Source organism: Peromyscus eremicus, chromosome 1, assembly GCF_949786415.1.
Source record: "Peromyscus eremicus chromosome 1, PerEre_H2_v1, whole genome shotgun sequence".
NCBI classification, from domain to species: Eukaryota; Metazoa; Chordata; class Mammalia; order Rodentia; family Cricetidae; genus Peromyscus; species Peromyscus eremicus.
Window position 1 is genome coordinate 190,271,659 of NC_081416.1, and position 27,126 is coordinate 190,298,784.

At 36.9% G+C, this 27,126-nt stretch overlaps 2 protein-coding genes and 1 pseudogene across 2 annotated transcripts in view; all 3 read right to left on the reverse strand.

The window, feature by feature from the left end:
- Positions 1-9,400, reverse strand: part of LOC131903796 (vomeronasal type-2 receptor 116-like) — a 34,610-nt gene extending 25,210 nt beyond the window's left edge. The window contains exon 1 of the mRNA XM_059254565.1: positions 9,327-9,400. Coding sequence (XP_059110548.1) covers positions 9,327-9,400 — 74 coding nt within the window. The remainder of the gene's footprint in view (positions 1-9,326) is intronic.
- Positions 9,401-19,728: 10,328 nt separating this feature from the next.
- The window catches only part of LOC131903803 (vomeronasal type-1 receptor 4-like), a 59,541-nt pseudogene continuing 52,143 nt past the window's right edge, over positions 19,729-27,126 (reverse strand).
- On the reverse strand, positions 23,829-24,961 carry LOC131894502 (poly(A) polymerase alpha-like). Its single transcript, XM_059244777.1, is given in 2 exon segments — positions 23,829-24,835; positions 24,838-24,961. Coding segments are annotated over 2 exon segments (1,125 nt in total). The 3' UTR covers positions 23,829-23,834.

Genomic DNA, 27,126 nt, shown 5'->3' on the forward strand with positions numbered 1-27,126 from the left:
GGCTTTGCATGGTTTTATAAGAGTGAGGCAAAGCAACCATGTGATCTGCGCATGCGTGGAGTAGCCACATCGACCGGTGTATGAGTGTGCCACCCAGCCTGTATAAGCCGGCACCATATTCCCAGCCTCCTTCTTCCTCTTCTCCACACACGTGTCTCTCTGCAGGCCTGAGCACTCATCTGTCTCTTTTATCTTAGTAAAACTCTTGTTAGTGGATTCTGTCATGTATAATGACATTTCCTCACAGGGTAAGAGTGCCACTAAATAACTAACAACTACACTTGAGTGCTTGTTAAGTCCATTTGCTTGAAATATATAGGTCTGATCTTTTTTTATTTTTATTTTTTTTAATTTTGCAATACAATTCAGTTCTACATGTCAGCCATGGATTCCCTTGTTCTCCCCCCTCCCACCAACCTCCCCTTCCCCCCAACCCACCCATTCCTACCTCCTCCAGGGCAAATCCTCCTCCGAGGACTGAGATCAACCTGGTAGACTCAGTCCAGGCAGGTCCAGTCCCCTCCTCCCAGGCAGAGCCAAGCGACCCTGCATAGACCCCAGGTTTCAAACAGCCAACTCATACAATGAGCACAGGACCCGGTCCCACTGCCTGGATGCCTCCCAAACAGATCAAGCCAATCAGCTGTCTCACTCATTCAGGGGTCCTGATCCAGTTGGGGACCCCTCAGGCATTGGTTCATAGTTCATGTGTTTCTGTTCGTTTGGCTATTTGTCCCTGTGCTTTACTCAACCTTGGTCTCAACAATTCTTGCTCATATAAACCCTCCTCTTTCTCGCTAATTGGACTCCTAGAGCTCCACCCGGGGCCTAGCCATGGATCTCTGCATCCAGATCCCTCAGTCATTGGATGGGGTTTCTAGCATGACAATTAGGGTGTTTGGCCATCCCATCACCAGAGTAGGTCAGTTGGGCTGTCTCTCGACCATTGCCAGCAGTCTGTTGTGGGGGTATCTTTGTAGATTTCTGTGGGCCTCTCCAGCACTTTGCTTCTTCCTATTCTCATGTGGTCTTCATTTATCATGGTCACCTATTCCTTGTTTTCCCTCTCTGTTGTTGATCCAGCTGGGATCTTGGTATCTATCCTTGATGTAAAGGCATGTGTCCCTAATGTAACAGAGGAATGGATTCTATTTTCACATCCATTCTATCAGTGTGGGTATTTTTATTGTGGAATTGAAATCATTGAGATTGAGAAATGGTAATGATGAATGATTGTGGATTTCTGTTATGTTGTTGTTGTTGTTGTTGTTATTGGGGTGTTTGTGTTAGTAGTGTTGGTTTTGTGTGTGTGTGTGTGTGTGTGTGTGTGTGTGTGTGTGTGTGTGTGTTTAGTCTTTTAATTTGCTTGTCTGGAATTATTTATTCCCTGTGTTCTCTAGGGTGTGATTAGCCTATTTAGGTTATATTATTTCTTTAGTGACTTTTGTAGGACAATATTTACAGACAGCTATTTCTAAAACTTAGTTTTATCATTGAGTATCTTATTTCGTCCATCTATGGTGACTGAAAATTTTACTGGGTATAGTAGTCTGGGTTGGCATCAAAGGTCTCTTAGAGACTCTATGATATTTGCCCATGACTTTTTGACTTTTAAAGACTTCCCAGGGAAGTCAGGTGTTAGGCTGTGCCTTTATGTGTTAATTGTTTAGTTGATTCTTTTCCATTTCAGCTTTTAATATACTTCTTTGTTTTATAAATTCAGTATTTTTATTATTATGTAGCAAGTGAAATTTTCTTTTTGGTCCAGTCTATTTGGTGTTCTGCTTGCTTCTTGTATTTTATTCATTTGTTTGGTTTTCATGACATTGCTAATCAGTGTTGTTTTGGTGCCTGTCCTGGATCTTGCTCTATAGACCAGGCTGTCCTTGAATGGCAATATTCTACACTAAATTTTATTGTGTCCTCTGTTTAATCACACTCGGACTCTTGTACATGCTCATGTTTCATTGTCAATCTGTAGTTATATTTTGTAGTAAAGTGTGGTCTACTTAGACTGTTATTGGTCACAGAAAAGAAACCAAAAGTGTAAGTATAGAAGAAACACTGGAGGTTCTCACAGTTCCTGACAAAAGACAGCCTCAGTAGCAGGTGCTGTCACAGGCCAACTCTACCATGTCTGTAGCTGTCAGATACACCACTGCTGCCCAAATCTGTTCAAAACTACAGATGATGACAACATCAGAGTTCTCTCCATTTCTTCCACCTTTCACAAATCCACAAAAGCATAAAATTAGAAAGAACATAAAGAGACTGAGATATTTGTCTTCCTAATGACAACCATATGACTGGGGGATGGGGAATAGCACATATTTTTTAACTTGCCTTCAATTGATGCAGATGGTTATAAACACTGTTTCTTTCTTCTTTTGGTAATTTATATTTCTTCAACCCAGATCTCTCTGTGCTATTTATTAATGTATTTAGCAGTTCCATAATTCCTGGGACTCAGTGTATTTAAACTTTCATTTCATGATTTATACATTAATATGTCCTAAAATCTTTTCTTAACAAGGATTTTATGCTCTTTTGCTGTTTATATTCTTATTACATTCATTTATTTATTTTGGGGAGGTGCTTTCTTTTATGAGTTTGGAAGTTACAAGTCAACTGTTCTCTCCATTCCACATGAGGGCCACCACAATTGAACATATGATCAGGATTTTGATTGATTCAGTGAGTGAGTTTTGCTGTGTTTCTTCTCTCTCTGGATTTTAGGACACCCTTAAAAACATTGCTGTCAGATCTTTAAAGGTTTGGTAGAATTCAGCAAAGGATCCATCCAGTCCTGGGCTTCTTGAGTAAGACCATTTTTATGATGATTCTTCAGTCTTCTATAATTGCTTATACCTTTTGGAGTAATCAAATAAGGTCATATGTATCAGGAATTTGTCTACTTCAATATTTTTCACTTTTTTTTATAATTGCAATTTTTATGTGTTCCCTAATAATTCACTAGATGTTGTTGAGATCTGCTAAGACACTTGTTTTCACTGAAAACTTTATAATCCTTGCTCTTAGTTCTCCTTCAGTTTTACAAATGGCTTCTCTTAGCACAGCAACCTTGGCTCTAAGCCATGTCCTTATCTTTTTTTATTTAATAACTTACTTATTTTAAGACAGGGTCTCTCTATGTAGCCTTAGTTGCCATCCATTTATCTTCCAAGAACAAGCTGTCCTTGAATGTGTAGAGATCCACCTATCTCTGACTTCCCAGTGCTTAGATTAAAGCAGTGCTCCCCTTAAGTGTTGAACTACATCTTTCCATGTCTTGCTGCTAAGTAGATGCTAATGAGAAGCCTGACATCGTTTTGTTGTATTTTCACTTGCAGAGTGATGTCATTTCTCTTTGTATCTTGTTATTTGTTTTATTAGTTATGTATTTTCTAATATCTGACTACAATATGAGGAAGAGAGTTTCTTCTCTAGCCATAACTGTCTGGACTCTAAACACCTCTCATGCTAGAATGTCCATTTCTTTCTCTCATTTGGGAAATTCCTATCCCTTCATTAAACACAATCTCTATGATAACTTTTAAATTAGTTTTGTTCTCTTGATCGTATTCTAGAAATGTTGTGTTCTTCATTCACCTTCCTTTCCACTATTGGTTTTTGAATGTGGTATTCTGTAGCTTTGTTGTCCATCTTTCACACTCTTACACTGTCAAGTTTTTCTGTTTTGCATTGTGCTTTCTTATTTGATTCAGTAAATCATGCAATTCCACCATTTTCTTTTGAAATTAACTTTACCTAGTGCACTCTATATTCTTGATTTTAGTGAATTGGATGATGATTAACCGGGAAGAATTTTCTTTTGTGCTATGGTTCCTCTTTATGCTGATGATTGTTTACTTTGTGAAACACATGAGTTTTCACTTTCGATCTCTATTTCCTGAAGTATTTCCATACTACTCAGGAAGTCACTGTCTTTACATCAGTGCTCAAATGAATCTCTTTTCCTAGAGTAGTTTTAAGTTCTTGAATTATGTTAAGGTATTTTATAATCCTAAAGTGAGTAATTTACAATGTAATTTAACATTGGATATAAACACAGTGTAGGTGGACACTGACTTTTATAGCTTGTTCTCTTCCAAATGCACTCTTTTCTGAAAAGCATTGTTTAGATTCCTTATCAAGAATCAGAGGATTATATTCAATTAGGCCTTTGCTTTATAAACTTCTATCATACCTCATTCATTTATGTGTCTGCTCTTATTTCACCTTCAAGGACTACATTTTTTGGTAACTAATTTTCCTATAGCAGTAAACATAGTATATTTGATTTTAAATACTATGGTAACTTTGCAACTACCTTTCTTACTGAGGATTGATTTGAACATTAGGAGGTTTGGGGAACTGCTTTATGAAATTTTGGACTAATTTTCTGTATTTTTGAGAAGAATGCACAGGGATTTCTATAGAGATTGGAATCAACTGACTTATGTAGCCATGTGAACTGTATGATATTGCTGGACCATGAAAAAGGGCAGTCTTTGGAAATACTTAGGTTGTTTCAATTTCTGTGTTCAGTGTTTTATAGTTCCCATTAGTAAATCTTTTATCTCCTTGTGTAAGCTATTTGGGTTTTTTGGCTTCTTGAAATTATCATGAGCGGTGATTACTGGGTTTGGGTTTTATTTTGCTTTGCATTGTCTTCTTGATTATTCTTAATATTTCTTCTTGTAGATTTTTTTTATTTTCTTTCTTTGTTTTTTTAGACTTTTTATCTCTTCAGTCTGTTACTTTACATTTCAGACAGGATTTCTGTGTGTTGAATTATTCATTTGACCTTTCAATGAATCACATGTTCCTCATATTTAACGTATTCTTAATGAAAATTAAATGTTCGTAAATGTTCATCTTGTTGACTTGGAAATCAGATATTTACATTCGTGAAGATTTTGCTTCATACTATGGCTGCTTTGAGGTCTTTACTGTTACAGGCTGCCATTGTCCCTCCCCGGTTGTGATATTTTATTTGTGATCTAACAAAAAAAGCTTGCCTGATAATCACAAGGATTAGCTAGATGCTAGTTAACTACAGAGTTCTGGAGGTCTATGCAGACAGACAGGAAGTAATACATCTGGGCAGAAAGAGGAAGTTATAAGGCAGGGTGGAGAGAGGAGCTTGCTTTGTTTAGGCTGAGGATTCCATAGGGGTAAGTAGCAGTGGCTTGATGTTCTGCCTCTCTGATCTTTCAGCTTTTACCCCAATATTTGGCTCTGGGTTTTTTATTAAGAAGACAGTTTAGCAATTCATGTTACATGTTACAACCTAACATTTGTAGAATAAATTCACTAAAAAGCCACTTTTGGCTTTGTATGTCCCTGGCACTGGCCCAAGTTGCATGTAGCCAGAGTCTACACACCATGTGGGCCAGAGTATCTTTGACTTCTTCTCTCCTGGTGGGTTGTGGGCTCTCTCTGGATCCCCACCTCTGACTGCTACCACACTAGGTTGGGCTTCTACTGCTCTACTCAGAAGCAGTCAGCCTCACATCAAAATCATCATTGTCAGCAAATTTGTTGAGTTAATTAAGATTTCTTAAAAGGGGAATTAGTTAAAAGAGAATTTTTTCACACATTAAAACAGGGGAAACATTTTACAATGGAGGAAATTTAGTCTCTGTTTGATAGCACATTAAGTGATCTGAAAATGGAACAATTAAATGGGAGGATAATTAATGTTGATGGGATTTACATAGCATCAATTATGAGTATTATTTGTTTGATCATTTTAGTTCTATCATGTAAAAAAGTTGGTCAAATTGAATGCCAAGATAAAAGTTTTAGAAAGACTTGTTAAAACAGATCATAGAGAAATTCAGACCCAGACAAAGGAATTTAAAGATGAATCTATCTCAGCATTGCATTATATGGTTACAGAGAAACAGCCTAAGGGTTTTAAACAGCCAAACTTGATCTATTCTGTAACCATATAGGAAGTGCCAAATACTCAAGGCTGTATACAAGCTGGTTGGACTCTTGTGAAAATGTTAGATTTGAGGAGACTCAAAGAAGCTACAGTGTCATATGGTATGCATGTTCTGTATGTGAAGCAAATGTTAAACTCGTGATCACTTGTAATAGAATTATTCCTCGAGACTGGAAAAAATTGGTTATAGCTATTTTAGAGTCTGGTGACCATTTACAATGGAGGAGATAGGAGAAAGATGAGGCTAAGACCATTGAACAATGATGTAGGGCTAGAGTATGGAAATTTCACAAGATCAACTTATTGGAGAAGGTGATTGTGTTGATATACAAAGACAATATTTATATGATGAGCACACCCTAATTTTATACCTAATGGCACTCTTGAATACTTGGGACAGAATTGAAGAAGTAGGAAAGAAAATTGCGTCATTTACAAAGTCATACAAGGCCCAAAAGAAAGCTTGACTGATTCCTTACAAAGGCTATCCTCAGCAGTAAAAAGAATGATACCAAACTCAGAAGCCAGGCAGATAATAATTAAATCTCTGGCTTTTTGAAAATGCTAATGCACAATTAGAAAAGGTTAATTAGGACATTAAAGGCAAGATCAGCACCCTTGGAGGAATAGATCCGAGATACAATGAATATTAAATTCCATGACTATGATGATACATGGATAGAGGAGGTGATTTCCAGAGTCTTGAAGAAAAATAGTAATGTCAGGTGTTTCAATTGTGGTAAACAATGTCACCTCAAAAGGGACTGTAAAAAGGACATTTCTAGAAAAAAGTTTTTTCACGGAACAATGACAACAGAATGCCCCTCCCTTCTGGAACATGCAGAAGGTGTGGTAAAGAAAAAACATTGAACTAATGGATATAGAACAACAAGGGACAGTCAAGGTAATCCCTTGCTTTTGCCATTGGGAAATGGCTTCAGGGGCCTCTTGCAGGCCATCATGACAAATTCAGCTCCATCCCTTCCTCCATCATAGAAGAAACCTCTTCCAAGATCAATTAAATAACTTTATGCCTATTGTATAAAAAATACTGTTTGGGGATATAGAACAGATCTAGAACAGAGACCAAAAAATTCCAGAGAAATCATAAAGTGAATTTTTTTGGCAAACTTCTATAAATGAAAAAAGACCAAAACTAAAAATGACATTCTCATTGATGGTCTTGTAGACATAGGTGCAGACATAACAATAACTGCACTAGAATCTTGACATACAAATTGGCCTGTTCAGGAGGTAAATGTTCAGCTCTTAGGGATTGGAATATTATCTCAAGTGAAACAAAAAAAAAAATAGTATGAGATAGCCTGAGTATATAAGGCCAGAAGGAAAAAGGAGAAAACTAAAGCCATATGTAGGTAATATAGCTTTGAATCTATGGGGACATGATTTCTTACAATAGTGTACCCAGATTAACATTCCTTAAACATCAGAAATAAACCATAAACTAACATGTTTCTGAGAAAAATATAGAAATCATTACAAAGAACAGTCACCACTCAGCCAGATTGTACAAGAACAGAGCACAACAGATTCTGATCTTTCAAAGACACCAATAGCCTTCCTTTACAATGGTTAATAGACAAGCCTGTATGGGTTCAGCAATGACCTTTAACAATACAGAAACTAGAGGCCTTAAAACAGATGGTACAAGAGTTAAATACTCAGCATAGTGAAGAATCAACCAGCCCATGGAATTCTCCTGTATTTGTTATTAAAAAGAAATCTGGTAAAAAGAGAATGGTAGCAGACTTAAGAGCAATTAACAAAGTAATTCAGCCAATGGGCTCTCTACAATCTGGAACTCCTTTGCCTACTCTGTTACCCAAATGATGGCCTCTTATAGTTATTGATTTGAAAGACTGTGTCTTTTCAATAACCTTACAAGAACAAGATGGAGAAAAATTTGTCTTCACAGTTCCTACTACTAATAATTCCCAGCCAGCCAAGAGATATTAATGGATGGTTCTCCCACAGAAAATGTTAAATAGCCAAGCCCTGTGCCAATATTTTATACTACAGCCATTGGAAATAACAAGTAAACAATTTCCTAAATTTATAATTTATCATTACATGGACGACATTTTACTAGCTGCTTCAAATGTAGATACTTTAGAATGAATGTGTGATGCAGGACAGAAAATTTTGCCTTGTTTGGGATTATAAATTGCTCCTGAAAAGATATGAAGAGGCCATTCTATTAATTATTTAGGATATAAAATAGGTTGTGGTGAAAATAGGTTATAATGTGAAAACTAGGAACTAGTGCTGGCTAAGCTTTGAGGCTTCTGAGCATGAGTCCAGCTGAGATCCATTCAGATGAGGACAAAGAAGCTTCCATTCTGAGGAAACAGGATCAGCTGAGGAATTGGCGAGGTGAGGTGGCTATGGCTTGTTCTGCTTCTCTGATCTTCCAGTATTCACCCCAAACCTGCCCCTGTGTTTGTTTTATTAATAAGACCTTTTAAGACTCATGCTACATCTGGTGCCCAATGTTTGTTCCATGAATTCAGGAAAAAGCTGCTTGCCTGTGGCCTTGTTGGCCCCAGCTCAGGCCTGAGCTACACGTTGCTGGTTCTGGTGGCACACTGGTTGCATTTACTGAAAGAGGCAGAAGCAGGAGGATCTTGAGTTTGAGGCTGGCCTAGGAGGCTTGCTAAGGGGAAGCTTCAGCTCGGGTTGAGCCACAAATGGTGGTGGGATCATGGAGGCAGTGGCTGCTGCTCTGAGGTGATGGCTGCCTCTCATTGTGTTGGAGGCTGTGGTGATGCTGCTACCTGGGATGAAGGGTTTACTGCTACTTGTGCAGAGAATTGCCAGGACCATCCTGTTACAAGAAAGCATCAGCAAAGTTCAGTTTGTAAAAATTTGACAAGACAAATGGTGGGGAGAAATTGGGCTCTTCTAGAGGAAAATGTTCATGGTTTTGAAAGACAGACAGTTATCAGACTGTGATTGCTCCAAACCACAGAGGAGGCACAAAAATATCTGCAAGGAACCATGACCATACCTAAGAGCAAATTTGAAATCTTAAGAAGGATGATAGGACTCCACAATGATGATTCCACATGGATTATGATAAAGCCATTAAGCTGATTAATACCACAGAAAAATCAGCTTTGAACTACTCAGGACAATTTTGAGATGGCTAGCTGAGATGATCCAGATTCACAGACTACTCAAACAAGGAAAAGCCTTGAGACAAGCCCTGCACATTCCCATTATGGAGATAGTGGACAAATGATATAGCTAACTCTCCCAGGACTTGACAACCCAAAACTTTACTTTTCAGGATCCCCTAAAGATGTCTTTGCCCTTAGAAAGCAGGAAGTAATTTTAAGAAAATGACACTCACTTTCCCAAGAAGTGGGATGCGAGGTTCTTTTTTGAGTCATTTGATGAGTTATGGATATTATCATGGTTTATCATGGTTGGATACAAGTTGTTAATGATCAGAAAAAAAGCTGAACAAGGAGATTAGATTCAGAGCTTTGTTTAAAAGAAAGAAAAAAGGGGACTATAGATATGAGGTAGATCATTTAATCTAGTCTGAGAAAAAAGATAAAGAAATAATAGGATAAATGGTTAGATCATAGAATCTACGCTAAAAAGAAAACAGAGAATACATAAAAAAATGACCAAAGGTAGATTATTGAATCTATTATGAAAAGAAAAAAGAGAGAATATGAATATAATAAGATAAAAAGGGAGATTATTGAATGAACTTTTAAAAAGGAACTACTTGTTATAAATAGGATACGTAATGAAAAATTTTTGTCTGAATTTACCAAATGTTACTGGACTGGAAATTGTTAATATATATAATGGAGTTTTTTTGTCTAAATCTGTTCAATGTTAATGGACTAGACATTTTTAGAAAAGAAACTCACTAAAGAGGTATAAGTGCATAAATTTGATAGACATTATAAGATAGTCTTTTAGTAATATAAGTTAGGATAGAAAGTGTATAAGGTACATTGTGGACTTACCAAAATAGAACAGATAATGAAATTATTTTCTCTGAGTTTGTCAAATGCAAATGGACTAGACATTGTTTAAGTATTTATTGCTTGTATATATTGTATATAGGTATTGTACTTATTGGATATAGTTTTTCTTGTATTAGTTAAGCTTTTTAAATTTTAGACAAAAAAGGGGAAATGTGGTGATACTGTGTTCCCCAATATATCATGGACCCTAATAAATTTATCTGGGGTCAGAGAAGTGTAGCTAGAGTTTTCCTGCCTGACCCACAGTCAGGACAAATCTCTCTCACCTGCCAGTCCCACAGCCACTCAGACCCAACCAAATAAACACAGAGGCTTATATTGCTTACAAACTGTATGGCCATGGCAGGCTTCTTGCTAACTGTTCTTATATCTTAAATTAATCCATTTCCATTAATCTATACCTTGCCACATGGCTCGTGGCTTACCAGGATCTTCCCATGCGGCTTGTCATGGTGGCGGCTGGCAGTGTCTCCCTCTCAGCCTTCCACTTCCCAGAATTCTTCTCCTTGTCCCGCCTATACTTCCTGCCTAGCCAATGGCCAATCAGTGACTTATTTACTGACCAATCAGCAACACACTTGACATACAGACCATCCCACAGCACTTCCCCTTTTCTTTTCTTAAAAAGGAAGGTTTTAACCTTTACACATCTCCAAAGTCAGCTTGGTATATTTGGGAATTTGGGCGTAGTTTCTCTTACCACTTCCTGCTGGAGGGGGGCACTGTATCTTATGGGGACACAAAGAATATTTTAGGATTATGGAGTAGTCCATGAGGGTGTATCGTCTGAGCCAGTTGCCTTGAAACGGTTCTGGATGTTGGATCATCTGGGTCATGGTGTCATCGGAGACCTTTCAGGTGGTCTTGGCTGGTCAAATCTGATGTATCTTAATCTGGAACAAATCCATAGCCTCTGGCTTTCTGTGGAAACAAAAGCAGAGCTTCCTTTCCAAAGCAACATATCCTTACATCCAAATTTTGAAGTCAAGGTACCTTTAAAATATACATTTTGGCATAACTCAACAGCTTTTGTAATCAAATGTTTTTCTTCAGTCACGAATATCAAAGAGAACATAATCCAGATTCTCTGTGTGGTAGCCATCTTTACATGGCTTATTTTTTTATATTAGCTTGAGCCTATTGCTTTAAACTGCAGCCTTCTAAGCCTAAAACAGCACTGGCGCTGTGGCTGCTGGTTCCGCCCACTTCAGCTTCCCAACATGGTGGTAGTACGTTTTCCGCCAGCTCTGGGAGCCATCAACTCTCAGAAATAGTGGGTCTATGCTTCTATCAAAGCAACGTGTAGCCCAGAAACCTCTTTTTTTTTTAATTTTGTTTTGTTTTGTACTAGCAAAGGCTAAATCCACCACACAGCTTAATGTGCCACTTGCAGAGGCCGCATTCCCGCCATACTGCAGGTCAAGCATGCACGCCAGGAACCCGCCATAGTAGCTCAAACACACAGGCTGCCGCTAGCTTGAAAGAGACAACTAGGAGCTGTTTTTAGCTCTGCTTTAGAATCTTTTTACTCAGGTTTTAGGTGGAAACTCTTGCCAACACGTTGGGCGCCAAATATTGGTGAACTTATTTAGGCCACTCCATAACAGCCACTAGACAGAAATAGAGGCCATGAAAATGGTGGCACTCACACCTTTAATCGTAGCCTTCTGGAGACAGAGATCCATCCAGATTTCTGAGTTCAAAGCCACACTGGAAACAGCCAGATATGGTGACTCACTCCTTTAATTCCAGGAAGTGATGGCAGAAAGCAGAAAGGCATATAAGGTGTGAAAACCAGGAACTAGTGCTGGTTAAGTTTTGAGGCTTTTGAGCAGGAGTCCAGCTGAGATCCATTCAGATGAGGACACAGAGGCTTCCAGTCTGAGGAAACAGGATCAGCTGAGGAATTGGCGAGGTGAGGTGGCTGTGGCTTATTCTGCTTCACTGATCTTCCAGTATTCACCCCAATACCTGGCCCTGTGTTTGTTTTTATTAATCAGACCTTTTAAGATTCATGCTATGGGGCTGGAGAGATGGCTCAGAGGTTGAGAGCACTGACTGCTCTTCCAGAGGTTCTGAGTTCAATTCCCAGCAACCACATGGTGGCTCACAACCATCTGTAATGAGATCTGGTGCCCTCTTCTGGCCTGCAGAATGAATACATGTTGTATATATAATAAACAAATCTTAAAAAAAAAAGATTCATGCTACAATAGTTCTACAAAAAAAATAGATCCCCAAAAGTACAAATTAGGAGAGATTGATTATGGACTCAATGGATTTCAAAGATTATTTAGAGAATTTTCCAGTGTATGGAGTGTTAGTGGGGTAAGAAAATATGAATTAAATAATTCATTCAAAACCTTAGAGGATGACAAGGTCATAAATAGTCCAAGAGAATTATCAGCTAAACCCGAGAGAGAATTATCTTTAGAAGAAAAGAAAATACAGGATGCATATGTGGATTGTGTGGATTCAAAGCTTGATTCCATTTTGGTGATTTCACCCTCTAAGCATTCTCCTATAGGTATTTTAATGCAGAGGGAAGATATATTGGAATAGATATCTCTACCAAATAAACAGAGTGAAAAAATTAAAAACTTGCCGGGCGGTGGTGGCACACGCCTTTAATCCCAGCACTCGGGAGGCAGAGCCAGGTGGATCTCTGTGAGTTCGAGGACAGCCTGGGCTACCAAGTGAGTTCCAGGAAAGGCACAAAGCTACACAGAGGAACCCTGTCTCAAAAAACCAAAAAAAAAATTAAAAACTTATGTGGAAAAGACCTCTGACTTGATTTTAAAAGGAAAATTGAGACTGCTCAATTAGCAGGAATAGACCCTGTGGAAATTATAGTACCTTTAACTAATAATGAAATTGATAAATTATGGGAAGAAAGGGAACCTTGGCCAAGAGCTTGCAGTAATTTTTTGGTAAAAATTAACAAAAATATGCCAAAAGTGATAGAATTAACTTATAAAGACATCTAACTGGATCCTGCCTTGAATTGTAGAGGAAACACTAATATTTGGAGCTCGTACATTTTATACAGATGCAAACAAATAAGGAAAGGCAAGTTACAAATCATAAAATTTAAGTAAAATGGTTCAAAGTCTTTAAAATTATGTCCAAAAAATCTGAATTACATGCCATTTTGATGGTATTAATGGATTTTTCCAAATATCTCAACATAGTTACTGACTCTCAATATGCAGAAAGAGTGGTCTTACATATTGAAATGGTAGAATTTATCCCTGATGAGTCAGAATTAACTTTGTTATTTATTCAGTTACAAGAAATAATGAGAAATAGGAATCAACACTAATATACAACTCTCATCCAATCCCATATAGGTCTACTAGGCCTTCTAGCACAAGGTAATGATGAGATTGATAATCTGTTGATAGGAAATGTGCTAAAGGCTCAGAAAAAAAAAACATCATGTCAATAGTAAGGGTTTTAAAGAAAGATTTTTCTATAACTTGGAATCAAGCCAAGGAAATGGCCTACTTATTTTTTCTACAGTCAGACTGAACTACCAGCATTTTGTAACCCAGAGGAATAAAATCTGGCAGATGGATGTGTTTCTCTTTGCAGAATTTTGAAAATTGAAATATGTATACCATACCATTGATACCTATTTCCAATTTCAATGGGCAACTGCTCTGTGTTACAAAAAGGCTGATTCTGTAATCACACATTTGCTAGAAGTTATGGTCATCATACATATACCTGTACAAATTAAAACTGACAATGCTGGAGCATTTGTCTCTGGTAAAATGAAACAGTTTTTTGCTTTTTCCAATATAAAGCATATACCACACAGTTCTATGGGCCAAGCAATCAGAGAAAGATCAAATTGAACTCTACAGGATATATGCTAAATAAACAGAAAGGGGTAACACAAACTCCCAGAAATAGATTACATAATGCTTTATTAACATTAAATTTTCTCAAGAATCATGAGAAAGGAATGATGGCTACAGAGAGACATTTTATAATAGAAAAAAATTATGGAATTAAATCAACTTTTATACTTCAAAGATGCACTCACCTCAAAATGGAAACCAGCATATGTATTACATTTGTGCTCAGGTTTTGCTTTTGTTTTTAAAGGTGTAGAAAAGCTATGGATACCATCAAAATTATGAAGGTTTGATTTGAACAAGAGAGACCTCTTAATTAGAAGTGATAGTTCATCAAGCAGAATGATCATTCAATTTAAATTAGCTTATACCTCTAATAAATGCTTTTCCTCAGCTCTTTTTAATCAGATATACCTTGCCAAAAGGGAACTTCCCCAAAGTTGGGGTTCTTGGTTTTGTCTTTCAGGAGATTGAATGCTAAGAAACTGAAAAAGAGGGGACACATGAGACATATGAAAAAAAAGGATAAATCATCTGGAAAAAAAATGTTCCAAAGAAAAGAGTAAATTGAACTATTGGTATAACACATATAAAATTTCATTAGTCTTTTTAAATATATGTTTCTGTTGCTTTCTACAGAAACATAATGCAAATGGTGTTTATAAAATTCCAGTTCAATTTAAAATTAAAGCTGCCTTTGTAGTTGGAGTGTGGCTCTCTCCTTCTATAAACCCAAGCATGCTTGTTAAAGGAAAATCCAAAATCTCTGTATCATATCAGAAGAACCACCTGATATGGCACAGAAGAAAACCCAAAATTAAAGGACAATTCTCTTGCAACAAAACTCGTAATCCTTTGCTTTTATTTTGACTCTTTATAACTTGTTTTAAGGTATGGATTTTACATCAAAATTAATAAGATTTATATATATTAAACTTTTGTCATAAAATTAATGGTTGCATAGAATAATAACTAATTCTAGATAAAAGGCTTCATCTATCATCCTGTACATAATTTCATGTTTGAGTCTCTATCAGTTTTCTGCAGGGAACTATGATCACACCTAACAGCAAATTTGAAGTCTCCAAATGATGGGGCCCCACAGCGGTGATTTCAATAGGACAATCATAATACCACTAAGCTGACAAACAACACCAAAGATCAGTTTTTGACTACCAATTGCTCAGGACAATTTTAAGATGGCTAGGTGAGATGATCCAGCCTCACAGACTACTCAAGCAACGACTTGAGACCAGCTCTTCATTTTCACATTATGCAGAAACTTGACAAAAAATGATACAGCTACCTCTCTCAGGACTTGACAATTAACTCAAAATTTTTCTTTTCAGGATCCCCTAAAAATGCCTTTGACCCCTGAGAGCAGGAAGTAATTTTAAGAACAGAATGCCCACATTCCCAACAGGTGAGATGGGTGGTTTTTGGTCATTCAATGGGTTATGGATAATTGTCATTGTTTAGGATGGTTAGTTACAAGTTGTTAATTGATAATGGTCAGGAAAAAAGCTAAACAAAAAAACTAGATTCAGGGTTATTTTTTGGGAAAAAAAAGAACATAGATAAGAGGTAGATTATTGAATCTACTGTGAAAATAAGGTATAGAAATGATACAATAAAGTATAGATTATTGAATTTTCTCTGAAAGGAAAAAAGAGAGAATATGAATATGAGAAGATTAAAAGGTAAATAATTGAATCTACTTTTAAAAGGCAACTACTAATTTTAAATATTTTACATTGGAGAGAATTTTTTATATTGTATACAAACTATGTGTACTGATACATATTTGAGATTAACTTTGTTAGAAAATATTGTACATATATTTCTAATCTTATTCAAGGTATTATACTTATACAGTTGAATTAATAATGTATTGCAAATTGCTAGTCAAAATAGGATAGAAAATGGAGTATTTTTCCTGAATTTGTCAAGTGGAAATTGACTAGACATTGTTGATATATTTATGGCCTGTATATATTGTATATAGTTTTGTACTTATTGTATGTAATTTTTCTTATATTATGTATAAACTTTTCTATTTTAGACAAAAAAAGGGGGAAATGTGGTGATATTTAATTTGTGCTGTAACGAATAAAGTTTGCCTGAGAATCAGAAGGAAGAGCTACCACTAGTTAAACATAGAGGTCGGGAGGTCTGTACAGACAGACAGCAAGTGACAGACCTGGGTGGATAGAGGAAGTGATAAGGCAGAGTAGAGAGAGGAGCTTACTCTTATTTGATGTAGGATTTTGTAGGGATAAGAATTAGTTCCTTTAGCTTTTACCCCAATATCTGCTCCAGGTTTTTCTTTTATTAATAAGATCATTTAGCAATTCATGTTATACCCAACTATTGTGGACCATCCTGCAGTGAAAATTCTGGTGTTGTTTTGCTCTGTGAGAATGCATGATACCATGTGCTAACAAACTGGCATTTTCTATGACTTTGTGCATGCAAGTTCCGTAGAAGATCTAGAATCCTATATGTTTATCTTCCAACACTGCTAAATGGAACAAGAAAAGAGAGGATAAAAACAAGAAATGAAGCAAGGGGTGTTCAGGTCCTGTAGTGGTAAGGGGTAATATGATGTACTGTTGCCCTGACTTTTTTCACCACCTCTAAGAGTAAAGGAAGCAGAGGGATGATTGACCTTCAATGTGTGTATACAGATTTCTGATGTCTGAGCATAATTTTTGTAAGTTAATCACAGGCTCTTCCTATAACACTAACTAGCATAAAGTCATGAGAATAATTCTTTAGATGGATGCATGTTGATGGAAACAGATCAAGCCAGCAGTACCTCACAATTTAAGGTTTGTACCAGAAGTTTTCAGAATTTCAGGATCATGATACAAAATAGTTCATACAGTGAATTTAAGATCTTCGAGAAATCACAGCCCAGCTAATTCTGACCACACAATCTTTGTTTCTAATATTTTTGTGTTGTTCTGTTTGTATGCATTTGTGCATGCAGGTGCAAATTTACATGTATGTATATTTATATTTTGAGGAGATATGTGATGTCAGCTGCCTTGTTTCCTAACTCTATATAGTATTATTTGAGGCAAAGTCTTTCAATACTCCCAGCGTACATAACCAGTCTGTGTTGTGCACAGGCTAGCCAGGATTTCATGGAATCATCCTGCCTCTGCCCTTCAGGAGTATACTCCCACCATCACTCTAGGCTTTTCATGAATGCCAGGGACCTAATCACAAATCCCTGTGTTTTTACAATAGGTACTTGATCCACTGAACCACCTCCCATGCAACCTTACTGTACATACAATTTCAACAAGATTATCCCCTCCCTATGGTGATATTTTATCTGTGATGAAATGTGATTTTATTTGTATGTTAATAAAGTTGCCTGGAGATCAGAGGTCATAGACATTAAGCAGAAGACTGGTGATGGTAGTACAAGCCCTTAATCCAATCACATGGCAGGCACAATATCTATATGTTCAGGGACACAGCCAAGCATGGTGACACACGCCTTTAATCACAGTACCAACCACAGAGACCTGGAGGTCGGTATAGACAGGCAGTGACTAGACAGGCAGTGAGGAGGAAGTCATGTGGTTGGGTTTAGAGCCAATGAGAAGGCAGAACAGAAAGGCAATAAAAAGACAGGACACAGGAAGAAGGTTTCTCTCTCCAGGGAAGCAATGGCAGCGAGTGGAAAGCTAAAGGAAGTCATGGCTCTTGTTCTGATCTCATAGGCTTTAACTCTGTATTTGGCTTTGTGTTTCTTATTTACTAAGACCATTTAGAATTTCATCTACAGCTACCAAGGTCTTTGTTTTATGATAAAGGGCCAAAAATTCTTGTTATACTTCAGACGTCATGAGGTCCTTGTGCTCACAGATAAGTTCTTAGGAAACCAAGAATACTAAACTTTCAGGGTTGCCTCTTCAATTGAAGAGATACATAACTTGTTTTTCACCAGGAATGTTGGGACTGGATGTAATTAATAGAATGGTGAACTCTGATATCTGTAGAGCCTGGACACACCTGACTCCCATAGACTTATATGTTTCTTTCAATCCCTCTACTTAGTACTTAGATTGGGAATTGTATCTCAGTTAATAGAACCAATATTTGTAGAAGAGATCCTTTGTACTTCTAAAATGTTTCAATGTTAACATGTCTTAAGCTTTGTTGTACACACTGGAATAAGTTACCACATGGAAACTTTCCCCAAACTTCTGCTGTGCTTAAACATGCCTAATATAAAGTGCCAAGTGTCAACCTCTAGAAATTTGAAACAACAATGTGTAATGAGTTGTATTGTCCTGGATTTTCTTCTTGCCTCAAGTACACCTTATTCTGGAGGTGCCGGTGTTTGCAAACACCCCCACTATATACCTTGAGGGAAAACCTAAATTCATGTACAAATATCTGGATTTGTGCATCAGTATTACAATGTATAAATTGATTGATAGTGTCACTGTTAAATCCTATAAGCTATATATAAATAAACATGAAAATTGAAGGTACATCAAATTTTAAATATCAAGTATAAAGAATTCATGCAGATGTATTCTACAACATTAATTAAAAATCAGTTATGTTAGGCCGGGCGGTAGTGGTGCACGCCTTTAATCCCAGCACTTGGGAGGCAGAGGCAGGTGGATCTCTGTGAGTTCGAGGCCAGCCTGGTCTAAAAGCGAGTTCCAGGAAAGGCGCCAAAGCTACACAGAGAAATCCTGTCTCGAAAAAACCAAAAAAAAAAAAAATCAGTTATGTTGATTTGTGCTGGGAAATGTCACATTTCACAACTCATTGTTTAGTTACAGGAGGGGCCTTAAGGCAGCACATTTGAGATGGAAGATTTTATTCTCACATATATATTATGCATTCAGAGTTTTGTATCATTTCGTAATTTCACTGAACAGTGAATGACTGACTTGCTGATCAAAACATTTTCAAGTGTCTGGAGAGATGTTAAGAGCACTGACTGCTCTTCCAGAGGACCTGAGTTCAATTCCCAGCAACCACATGGTGGCTCACAACCACCTATAATGAAATCTGGTGCCCTCTTCTGGTGTGCAAGGATACATGCAGACAGAAAACTGTATACATGATAAAGATATAAATCTTTAAAAAAACATTTTCAAGAAACATTTCAGTGTTTAAAGCCAAGGTGCTAAAAATGAAGCATAATTATGTCAAGACTCCTAAGAGCAAGTTGGACAGAGAGTGCAGTAAACAGCTTTATTTTCAGGATAAGGTTTTTAATCACAGAATGTGAATTACCAAAAGACATTAACATAAAAAATAAATAGGAAATTTGAAGAAGTGTCAAAACCAGACATTGGATCATAAGTTTTCTATATGCATTCATTGCTTTATAAAGCATGACTATTTCCAGTTGTCCATGTCTAATAATGTTTCATAGCATTAAACTAGATGTGGCTCTCAAGATGTACAGATACTGACACAAGAATAGAATCAGAGAAAGAAGAAGTAAGTTTTATTTAACAAGCTAGTCACCACACATATCAAGAAAACATGAACATAATGGCTCTTGTTAGTGTATCATGATTATAGTAAATTATTTTTCCAGAAATCTAAATTTTACACATGTATTTTTATTTAGCTTTGTAGATTACAATGTGTTACCAAAAACTTGACAAACACATTGCATGAAGTAGGGTAAACAGGACCTGAGTGATTGTTTTTATGCACTTGACTAAACATAGATGCATTAAGGCACATACACAAATTACAACACAAAAGTTTATACATGCACACCAATGTTCTTGTGTGATGGTTGTCCACAATGTACATACCATTCTCAGGCATGAGGGATTAATCAAGAACCATGTACTGTGCTTCAGTTTATGTTTTTAATCATATCAGGTTCTTATAAATTTTTCATCCAGGGAACAGAGTGGCTAGATGCTATAGAAACGTAACTCATGAGCAGAAAGCGACTCACAGCTGGGAAATACCCAGAGATAACTATGGATGTGTTTACCAGGAGCTAGCTAGGATTATTCAAGAACACCAGAAACAGTTGAAAGAGACAAGCAATTATATAAAAGAAAACAAATGTACTCACTTTAAGAAGGATGGTCTTGATAGCCTTGGACTCAGTGGAAGATTTTTGGGGAGGTTGTTAGAAGGCATGTGTTGCATTCTCTGCCTGGGGCTATACAGGGTAAGAACAGTTGATATGCTGACTCAGACTTTGAGGTCCCCACTACATCATCAAAGAGAGGTAGAAACACAGCATGCAGATTGTGCCAGTTTTGTCAAGAATAACAGAGCAGTACCCAGAGTCTTGTATGCTTATGTTTCTACCTTCCAATTTTTAAGTCACATGGAGAAGATTATAAGAATTTATGAAGATGTTCAGAATGCAACAGAAGTATAGAAATAAACCACTATGCTGGAATGTTTTGTCTCTAATCTCTGCTCACCTGGAGTGCCTGTGGCTGATGGTAATGGCCTGGAAAACACTTATGAAGCTGCTACTTCAAATACATGTATTGCTGCCCATTTTTTCAAGGTAGAGAAAGAGCTTGCATCCACAATCAGTTACAAAAACCTTTCAGCCTAAAAGCGTCTATGGTCTGCAGCAATCCTTTGTAAAGCAGAGTTAAGACAAAGGCTTGAACCTGGATGAATGGCAATTGAGAAAACGTGCAAAGTTACAATGCAGTGTACTGACTGCTACTTTGATGGTTTCTTCAAATGCAGTTTACAATATTTCCTTTTCTCTTACACATAAATGCTCAGCCTACAATGCTGGGCCTTTGAGCTATTTTTTACATCATGTGTACAAATGAATATTAAACTTCTATTTTCAGGTCACTATAAGTCATGGGTGAATATTTACAGCAACTAACAGATGCTATAATGTGATAGCAATTTGCCCCATAGTGAATCATGTTCAAACTTGAGGTATTACCTCGAAACCTGTATGGTTTCAAATAGCCTTTCCTATATCCACGTGTGGAATATAGGTGTTATGTGTTGCAGAACTGTTAAAAACCATTCCATGTATTTTGGACCATAAACACAAATACATTTTAAAATATTGAGTGTGAGAAATATAATCTGTCTTCTGTCTCAGATCACACACAAAAATCTTAATGAATACCAGCAGAATATAAAAGTTTTGGCTATTAATATAACAGTGGAGAAAATATTAATATACAAGATGTATATGCAAAACTGTGTGAAAAATGAAAGTTAATTGTGTAAACTGGGAAGAGTTCAAATGTAGAGATTTCTAGACTATTTCTTAGGATCACTTTCAGTTCACAGATGAATTTGAGGATATCAAAAAGTTTTCCACGTCCATCTTATACATATCCAAACTCATCACTTTCAAACTCTGACACCATGGTTCGTTAATTTCCATGTGATTTCAATATTTTGAAAACTGACTGCAGGACACACCTCTAACAGCTGGCATCAGATGGACAGCATTTCCTTAACTCTCCTTACCTACATTATAGAGAGAATAACCCAAGGGACCCCACACTATGCACATTTGTTGAATAGATTCAAATATTTTCTCAATTTATTTTGTTTTACTTAAATTTATGTAAAGACATCTTTCATTAACATATGGACTGTCATTCTGGGAACAATTCAATTAATCTTAGAAATTAATGCTAGTTTTTATTCCAAGTACAAAACCATCATGCACACTACCAACATCAATATTAATATATTTTATGATTCTTATAATGCTAGTTAAATAGCAGTTTATTAACATAATATTGTGTTTCCAAGTGTACTTTGTTGTGTTTCAATTTTCTTTTGTATAATTTAAAATATTTAATTAACAAATACTGCATATAAAAAGTGAACAATGGGAAGATTTGGGATATGTGAATTTGGTATTCTAATCACTACAATCACATTCAGTAAGACATCTATCAGCAACCACAGTGACCACTTTGCAAATGATCACTAAGATCAACAAAATATGTATTTTATCATGGTTCAGCAAAGAATACTGATTATTAACTGCATTCATCATCCTTTGTTCTGCTCATTTATATTCTTCATAACTGAAAGATTAAATCATTTTTGGAGATTGAGAGAACACCTTAAACCACTCTTTTCTTTACTCCATAAGTATTGTCACTATAGACTATATTAAATATTTGCAGAATTCAGCCATGTTAAATGTCCAGAACCACATGTATCTTTGCTGAATAACCCTATTCCTCAGTGGTGTCTCTCTTTCCTTTACAATTTTGACATACACACAGGTTCAATCCACACTCCCATTTTGATAGGGCCACTTACCCACACTCTTGACACAGGATTTCCTATATGAACATTTGTTGTGGGCTATCTTTCTGTAAGCTGTGAATAAGTGTTGCTCCCATTGGTTAATAAATATAGCTGCATTGGGCTATGGCAGGGTAGAATGGAGCCAGGTGTGAAATCTAAGAGAGATAGAGAAGAAAAGCGGGGGGAGGGCAGGGGCTGTGAGCCCCTGCCAAGAGAATCAACACATGAGAGAACAGGTAGTGCCCCAAAGCCATGTGGCAACATATAGATGAATAGGAATGGGTTGAGTTAAGTTGAAAGAGCTAGCTAATATAAATTAAAGCCATAAGCTATACAGTTTGTAATTAATATAAGCCTCTGGATGATTATTTTATAAGTGACTCTGGGACCATGGTTAGGATAAATTCATCCCCACATTAGGACTGGGCAGGACCAGAGAAACCTCTGGCTACATTTGATCCCCAACACTTTAGAAAGAATTTCCACCCAAAACCTGAGAAAATTTTAAAAAGGGTTCTAAAATGGAGTGAAGAGCAGCTTCCTAGTTGTGTCTCTCAGGCAAGCCATAATACAAAGATGCCTCAGCATGGAGGCTTGAGCTACAGTATGGTGTGTTCAGGGCATGTGGACTTGAGCTACAGCATGGCAGATTCCCACCACTGTACACGGAGATGTCTCCAAGCCATGCAGTGCACTGCGTGGTGGATTTAACTATTGCTAGTACAGACAAAGAAAAGGGGTTTCTGGGCTGCACACTGCTTGATGGAGGCATAGACCCACTGCTTCCTAGAGTTGGTGGTAAACATAGCTCTGCCACATTAAAAAGCCAAGAGGAGTGGAGTCAGCACCCAAGTCTGCTGCTTTGGTCCTAGCCACACTGAAGTTTAAAACAATGGTCTGAAGGTATAGACAATCATAATATGTATGGTATATATATATATATATATATATATATATATATATATATATATGTAATATTTAAATAATAAACTTAAATCGCTAAAAAGGAGAATAAAGTAATATAAAAAACTAAGCCACACAAAGATGGAAATTACACAGCCAGTCTGGAATGTGTTGTCTTTGGGATTTTTTTTTTTTGGTTTTTGTTATTTCTTTAAAATTTATTGTAACTTACATTTTTCAACACAACACAATTCACGAGGCTTTTAACTTCTAAGGTGTTAAAGCATTGTATTAAAGACATTAATAAAAATTATACCCACTTAAATATGTTTGCAGACATATTTTTTTGAAAGGGGAAATAGTATTTCAATGATGTGCTACTAATTACTAGAAACATTAAATCAGCCGAACACTGACTTTTTTTGGGGGTCTGTGCATGTTTTAAATACCCTTGTAAGTTGTCAGATTAAATGTAAGAAGTTTCTTGAGAGAGAACAGAAATCAGATAGTGAAAAGCTCACCTGCTTGCTAAGGTGCAGACTGTCCTGTTGACAAGTTGCACACCTAGAACTGAGCTGCTGACGCTCAGTAGGAATGCTAGGTCAATCAAGCAACAAAACTCTAAGGCTGACACATTGTACTGATAAAGGGAAAAACAACAGTTGACTAAAACTCCTAAATCCTTTGCAACAGTAAGGAAAACTCTACAGACACCGGAGGAGAGACTCCAAAGTTCACTAATCTGGCAAGAGAAAATACCACATAGGCCACTGTTAGAACACTACTTAAGAGCAACGTGGCTGACATGCCTTAAAATACATACTTGTACTTCTGAAAGAAGTTTGGAGCTTCAAAAAGTTTGGACCACTCTGCCTTACTCAGCAAAATTTCATCTGTGATAGCAAGACCTTGTTTAAACTCCTCAACCATGAACATCCGTGTTGAAATGCACACATTTTCCGTGGAGTTCTGCTGTGGGTATGCTGGTGTAATTATAGGCATAAGATGGTACCTATCACTGGGGTTTATCCTTGGGTCCCACACAGGCAAATTAAGATTGCTTTCTTCAGGCTGTTTCAATAGCACTGGATTTGGCGATTCCCATTTAGAAAATATCAAGAAAAATCTATGTACAAGAGTTGATGCCATTGCATTTGGATAAAGCTGGCAAGTTCTTGCTACAAGCATAGCCCAGGAAACACCACCGAGGAAACCTAATATATTGGAATAGATGTTGTACCGTTTGGCCCACAGTTTGATGGCTCTCAGAGTTAACCTGAAGTTGTCAATGTTTGGTACTAGATGTAAAATCTCATCGGTTACCCTGCAACCATTAAGTCTTCTTATGCATCTTGTATCTAGGTTTTTAAGCAGACTGTCATCTCGTAGGTCCAAATCTTCTGAAATAGTCTGCAGTGCTAATCTTGAAAACAAAATATCAATCTCTACTCCATCAAAACACAATTTGATAACTGGTACAAATGCCTCTTCAACAGCTCTTAAGTCTTTTACTTCTTCTTGTAATTTCAATTTACAATACAATGAGGTGAAAAAGTCACTCCGATAAACATGTCTTGGTGCAACACACAATGCATCAATATCAGCACCTTTCGTATGTACTCCTAGTCTGTAAGATCCAAATGTAAAAATTTTTCCTCCAATATTTTCAATTACAGATTGTGGAAGATTCTTGCTTTCACTGATTTCTCGTATCCATTCTTTCACCAGGTTATTTAATTTTCCCAAAATTAAAATCCTGTGCTGCAGTTCCTCTTCTTCTTCAAAAACCCCAAAGGGCTTCAGAGTCTCATGAGTTTCTGTGTGAGTAGGCAGTCAGTCTCCTTGGGGGCCGCTAAGCTGATAGGAGAGGTAATGCCACAGTGCCTCTGTTGGGGCTGTGTTTGTTGGGATCCCTGCGTTGTAACTGGAAAAGGCATCCTCTCAGGCTCTGGCACCACCCAGTCACTTACCACCGCCTAAGCTGCCGCCCTGGGCCTGATCCAACTAGGCGGGAGGGACCGACCTGCCTCAGCCCTAGGGACAACCCAGTCCCACAACCGGCCCCACAGTTTTAAGCTTCACCTCCTTCCCCTTCATCCTAACATGATGCCCAAGTGCTACCACAACAACATTCTAGAACCATCTTTGGGATTTTTAACTGGAGAGAGAGATTTGATTATAAAGGCTCCTCATTTAAACCAATATGTATATTTTAAAAGTATCTTGACTTTAAAATTTGTGTCTAAGAATATGTTGCTTTGGAAAAGACATTCTGCTTTTGCTTCCACAGAAGATTAGTACCTGTGGATTGCTTCTAGTCTAATGTGGTTTGATCAACCAAGAACCCCTGAAAGGTCGATAACGCCTCAAACACTACTATAGCCATATTTTAACTATACCTCTTAATTTTCTCAGGATCCCCATAAGATTGCCAGAACCCCCAACAAACAGGAAGTTTTATTAGAAGCTATGCCCAAATTTCCAAATATTGTTTATAAATGTTTATTTTTATTTAAAGGTGGTTGATTATAAATGCAAACTTTTTCTAAAAAGAAAAGGGGATATAGATATGATAGGATAAAAGGATAGATTACTGAACCTTCTTTTAAAGAGCAACAATTTGTTTGAAATGTTTTACATTGCTATGGATTTGGGTTTATTGATACAAATTTAAAGTTAATTTTGTTACACCGTTTATATATTTTTATTTCTGTTGAAGGTATTATGTTTATGTACCTCATTTAAAAATGTAATATACAGTTAAGAAATACAAACTTAATAGTTAATTGTTTTTTGGTTTTTTGAGGTGAGTTTCTATGCATAGTTTTGATGCCTGCCCTGGATCTCACTCTATAGACCAGGCTAGCCTTAAACTCACAGAGATCCACCAGGCTTTGCCTCCAGAGTGCTGGGATAAAAGGCATGTTCCACCACCACCCAGCTAATACTCAAATTTATAGTCATGTAAAGTTTTTTTAGATATACAAATGTGTATTTCAAGTGGGTAGATTATCGTCAAACACTTCAAAGACATACAAAATATGGCATTTGCAGTGTTTTAAGAACTTAGACTTTTCTGAACATTGAGACATGTCTGCTCCATGTAGTACCAACTACTTCAGAGAAGATGATGGGCATTGAAGAAACTCGACATGGAGCTTGCTTTATTTATGACAAGAGTTAGCCATTTGGGAAAAAAACTGTATTTTCCTGGATTGCTTGATAGTATGTCTTATAACTTGGACATGCAGGACCCATAGAAAAATGAACCCTGAATTTTGCAAAAACAAAGCAAGGTGGTCCTCCAGGTTATTGCTTTGCAGAGGAGGCTGCCAGACATTGTTCAGGAAACAGGGAGAAGTAACTGAGAAACTATAGGCCAATAGGCTGAAGATAGATGCCTCAAGTTTAAAGAGGAAATTTGGATGACTTTCCAGGCAGCCAGATGTCTCTGTCATTTCTAGAATTTTGGAAGTTGCTCACAATGTAATCCTGTTTACTTAGGTAATATTATATCTTTCTGGGGTCTTTGATGGAGTTGGACTAGATAGTTATAATTATAGTTTTTTCTTTGTTATGATAAAAGGTAAATAAGATATAAAAGTTTAGGTTCACAAATATAGGAGAGATGATAGAATATTTTCTTTAATTTTACCAAATACAAATAGATTAGATACTGTAATTCTTGCTTGATAACTATTTTTATATAAAACTTTATTGTTAAAGTTAAAAGTCTGCTTCGTATTTAGACAAAAAAGGAGAAGTGTTGTGGGATGTCTTTCCATATGTTCTGAATATCTGTTGCTCCCATTTGTTAATAAATAAATCTGCATTGACCTATGGCAGGGCAGAATGGAACCAAGTGGGAAATCCAATTGAGAGAGAGAAGAAAATTTGGGTCAGGGCAGATGCTGTGAGAAGCTGCCAGGAGAAGCAAGATATGAGAGAATAAGTAATTCCACAAAGCCATGCAGCAACATGTGGATTAATAGGAATGGGTTGAGTTAAGTTGAAAGAGCTACCTAATATAAGCTAAAGCCATAGACCATAAGATTGTAAATAAAATAAGCCTGAGTTATAAGTAGTTGCAGGACCATTGTTT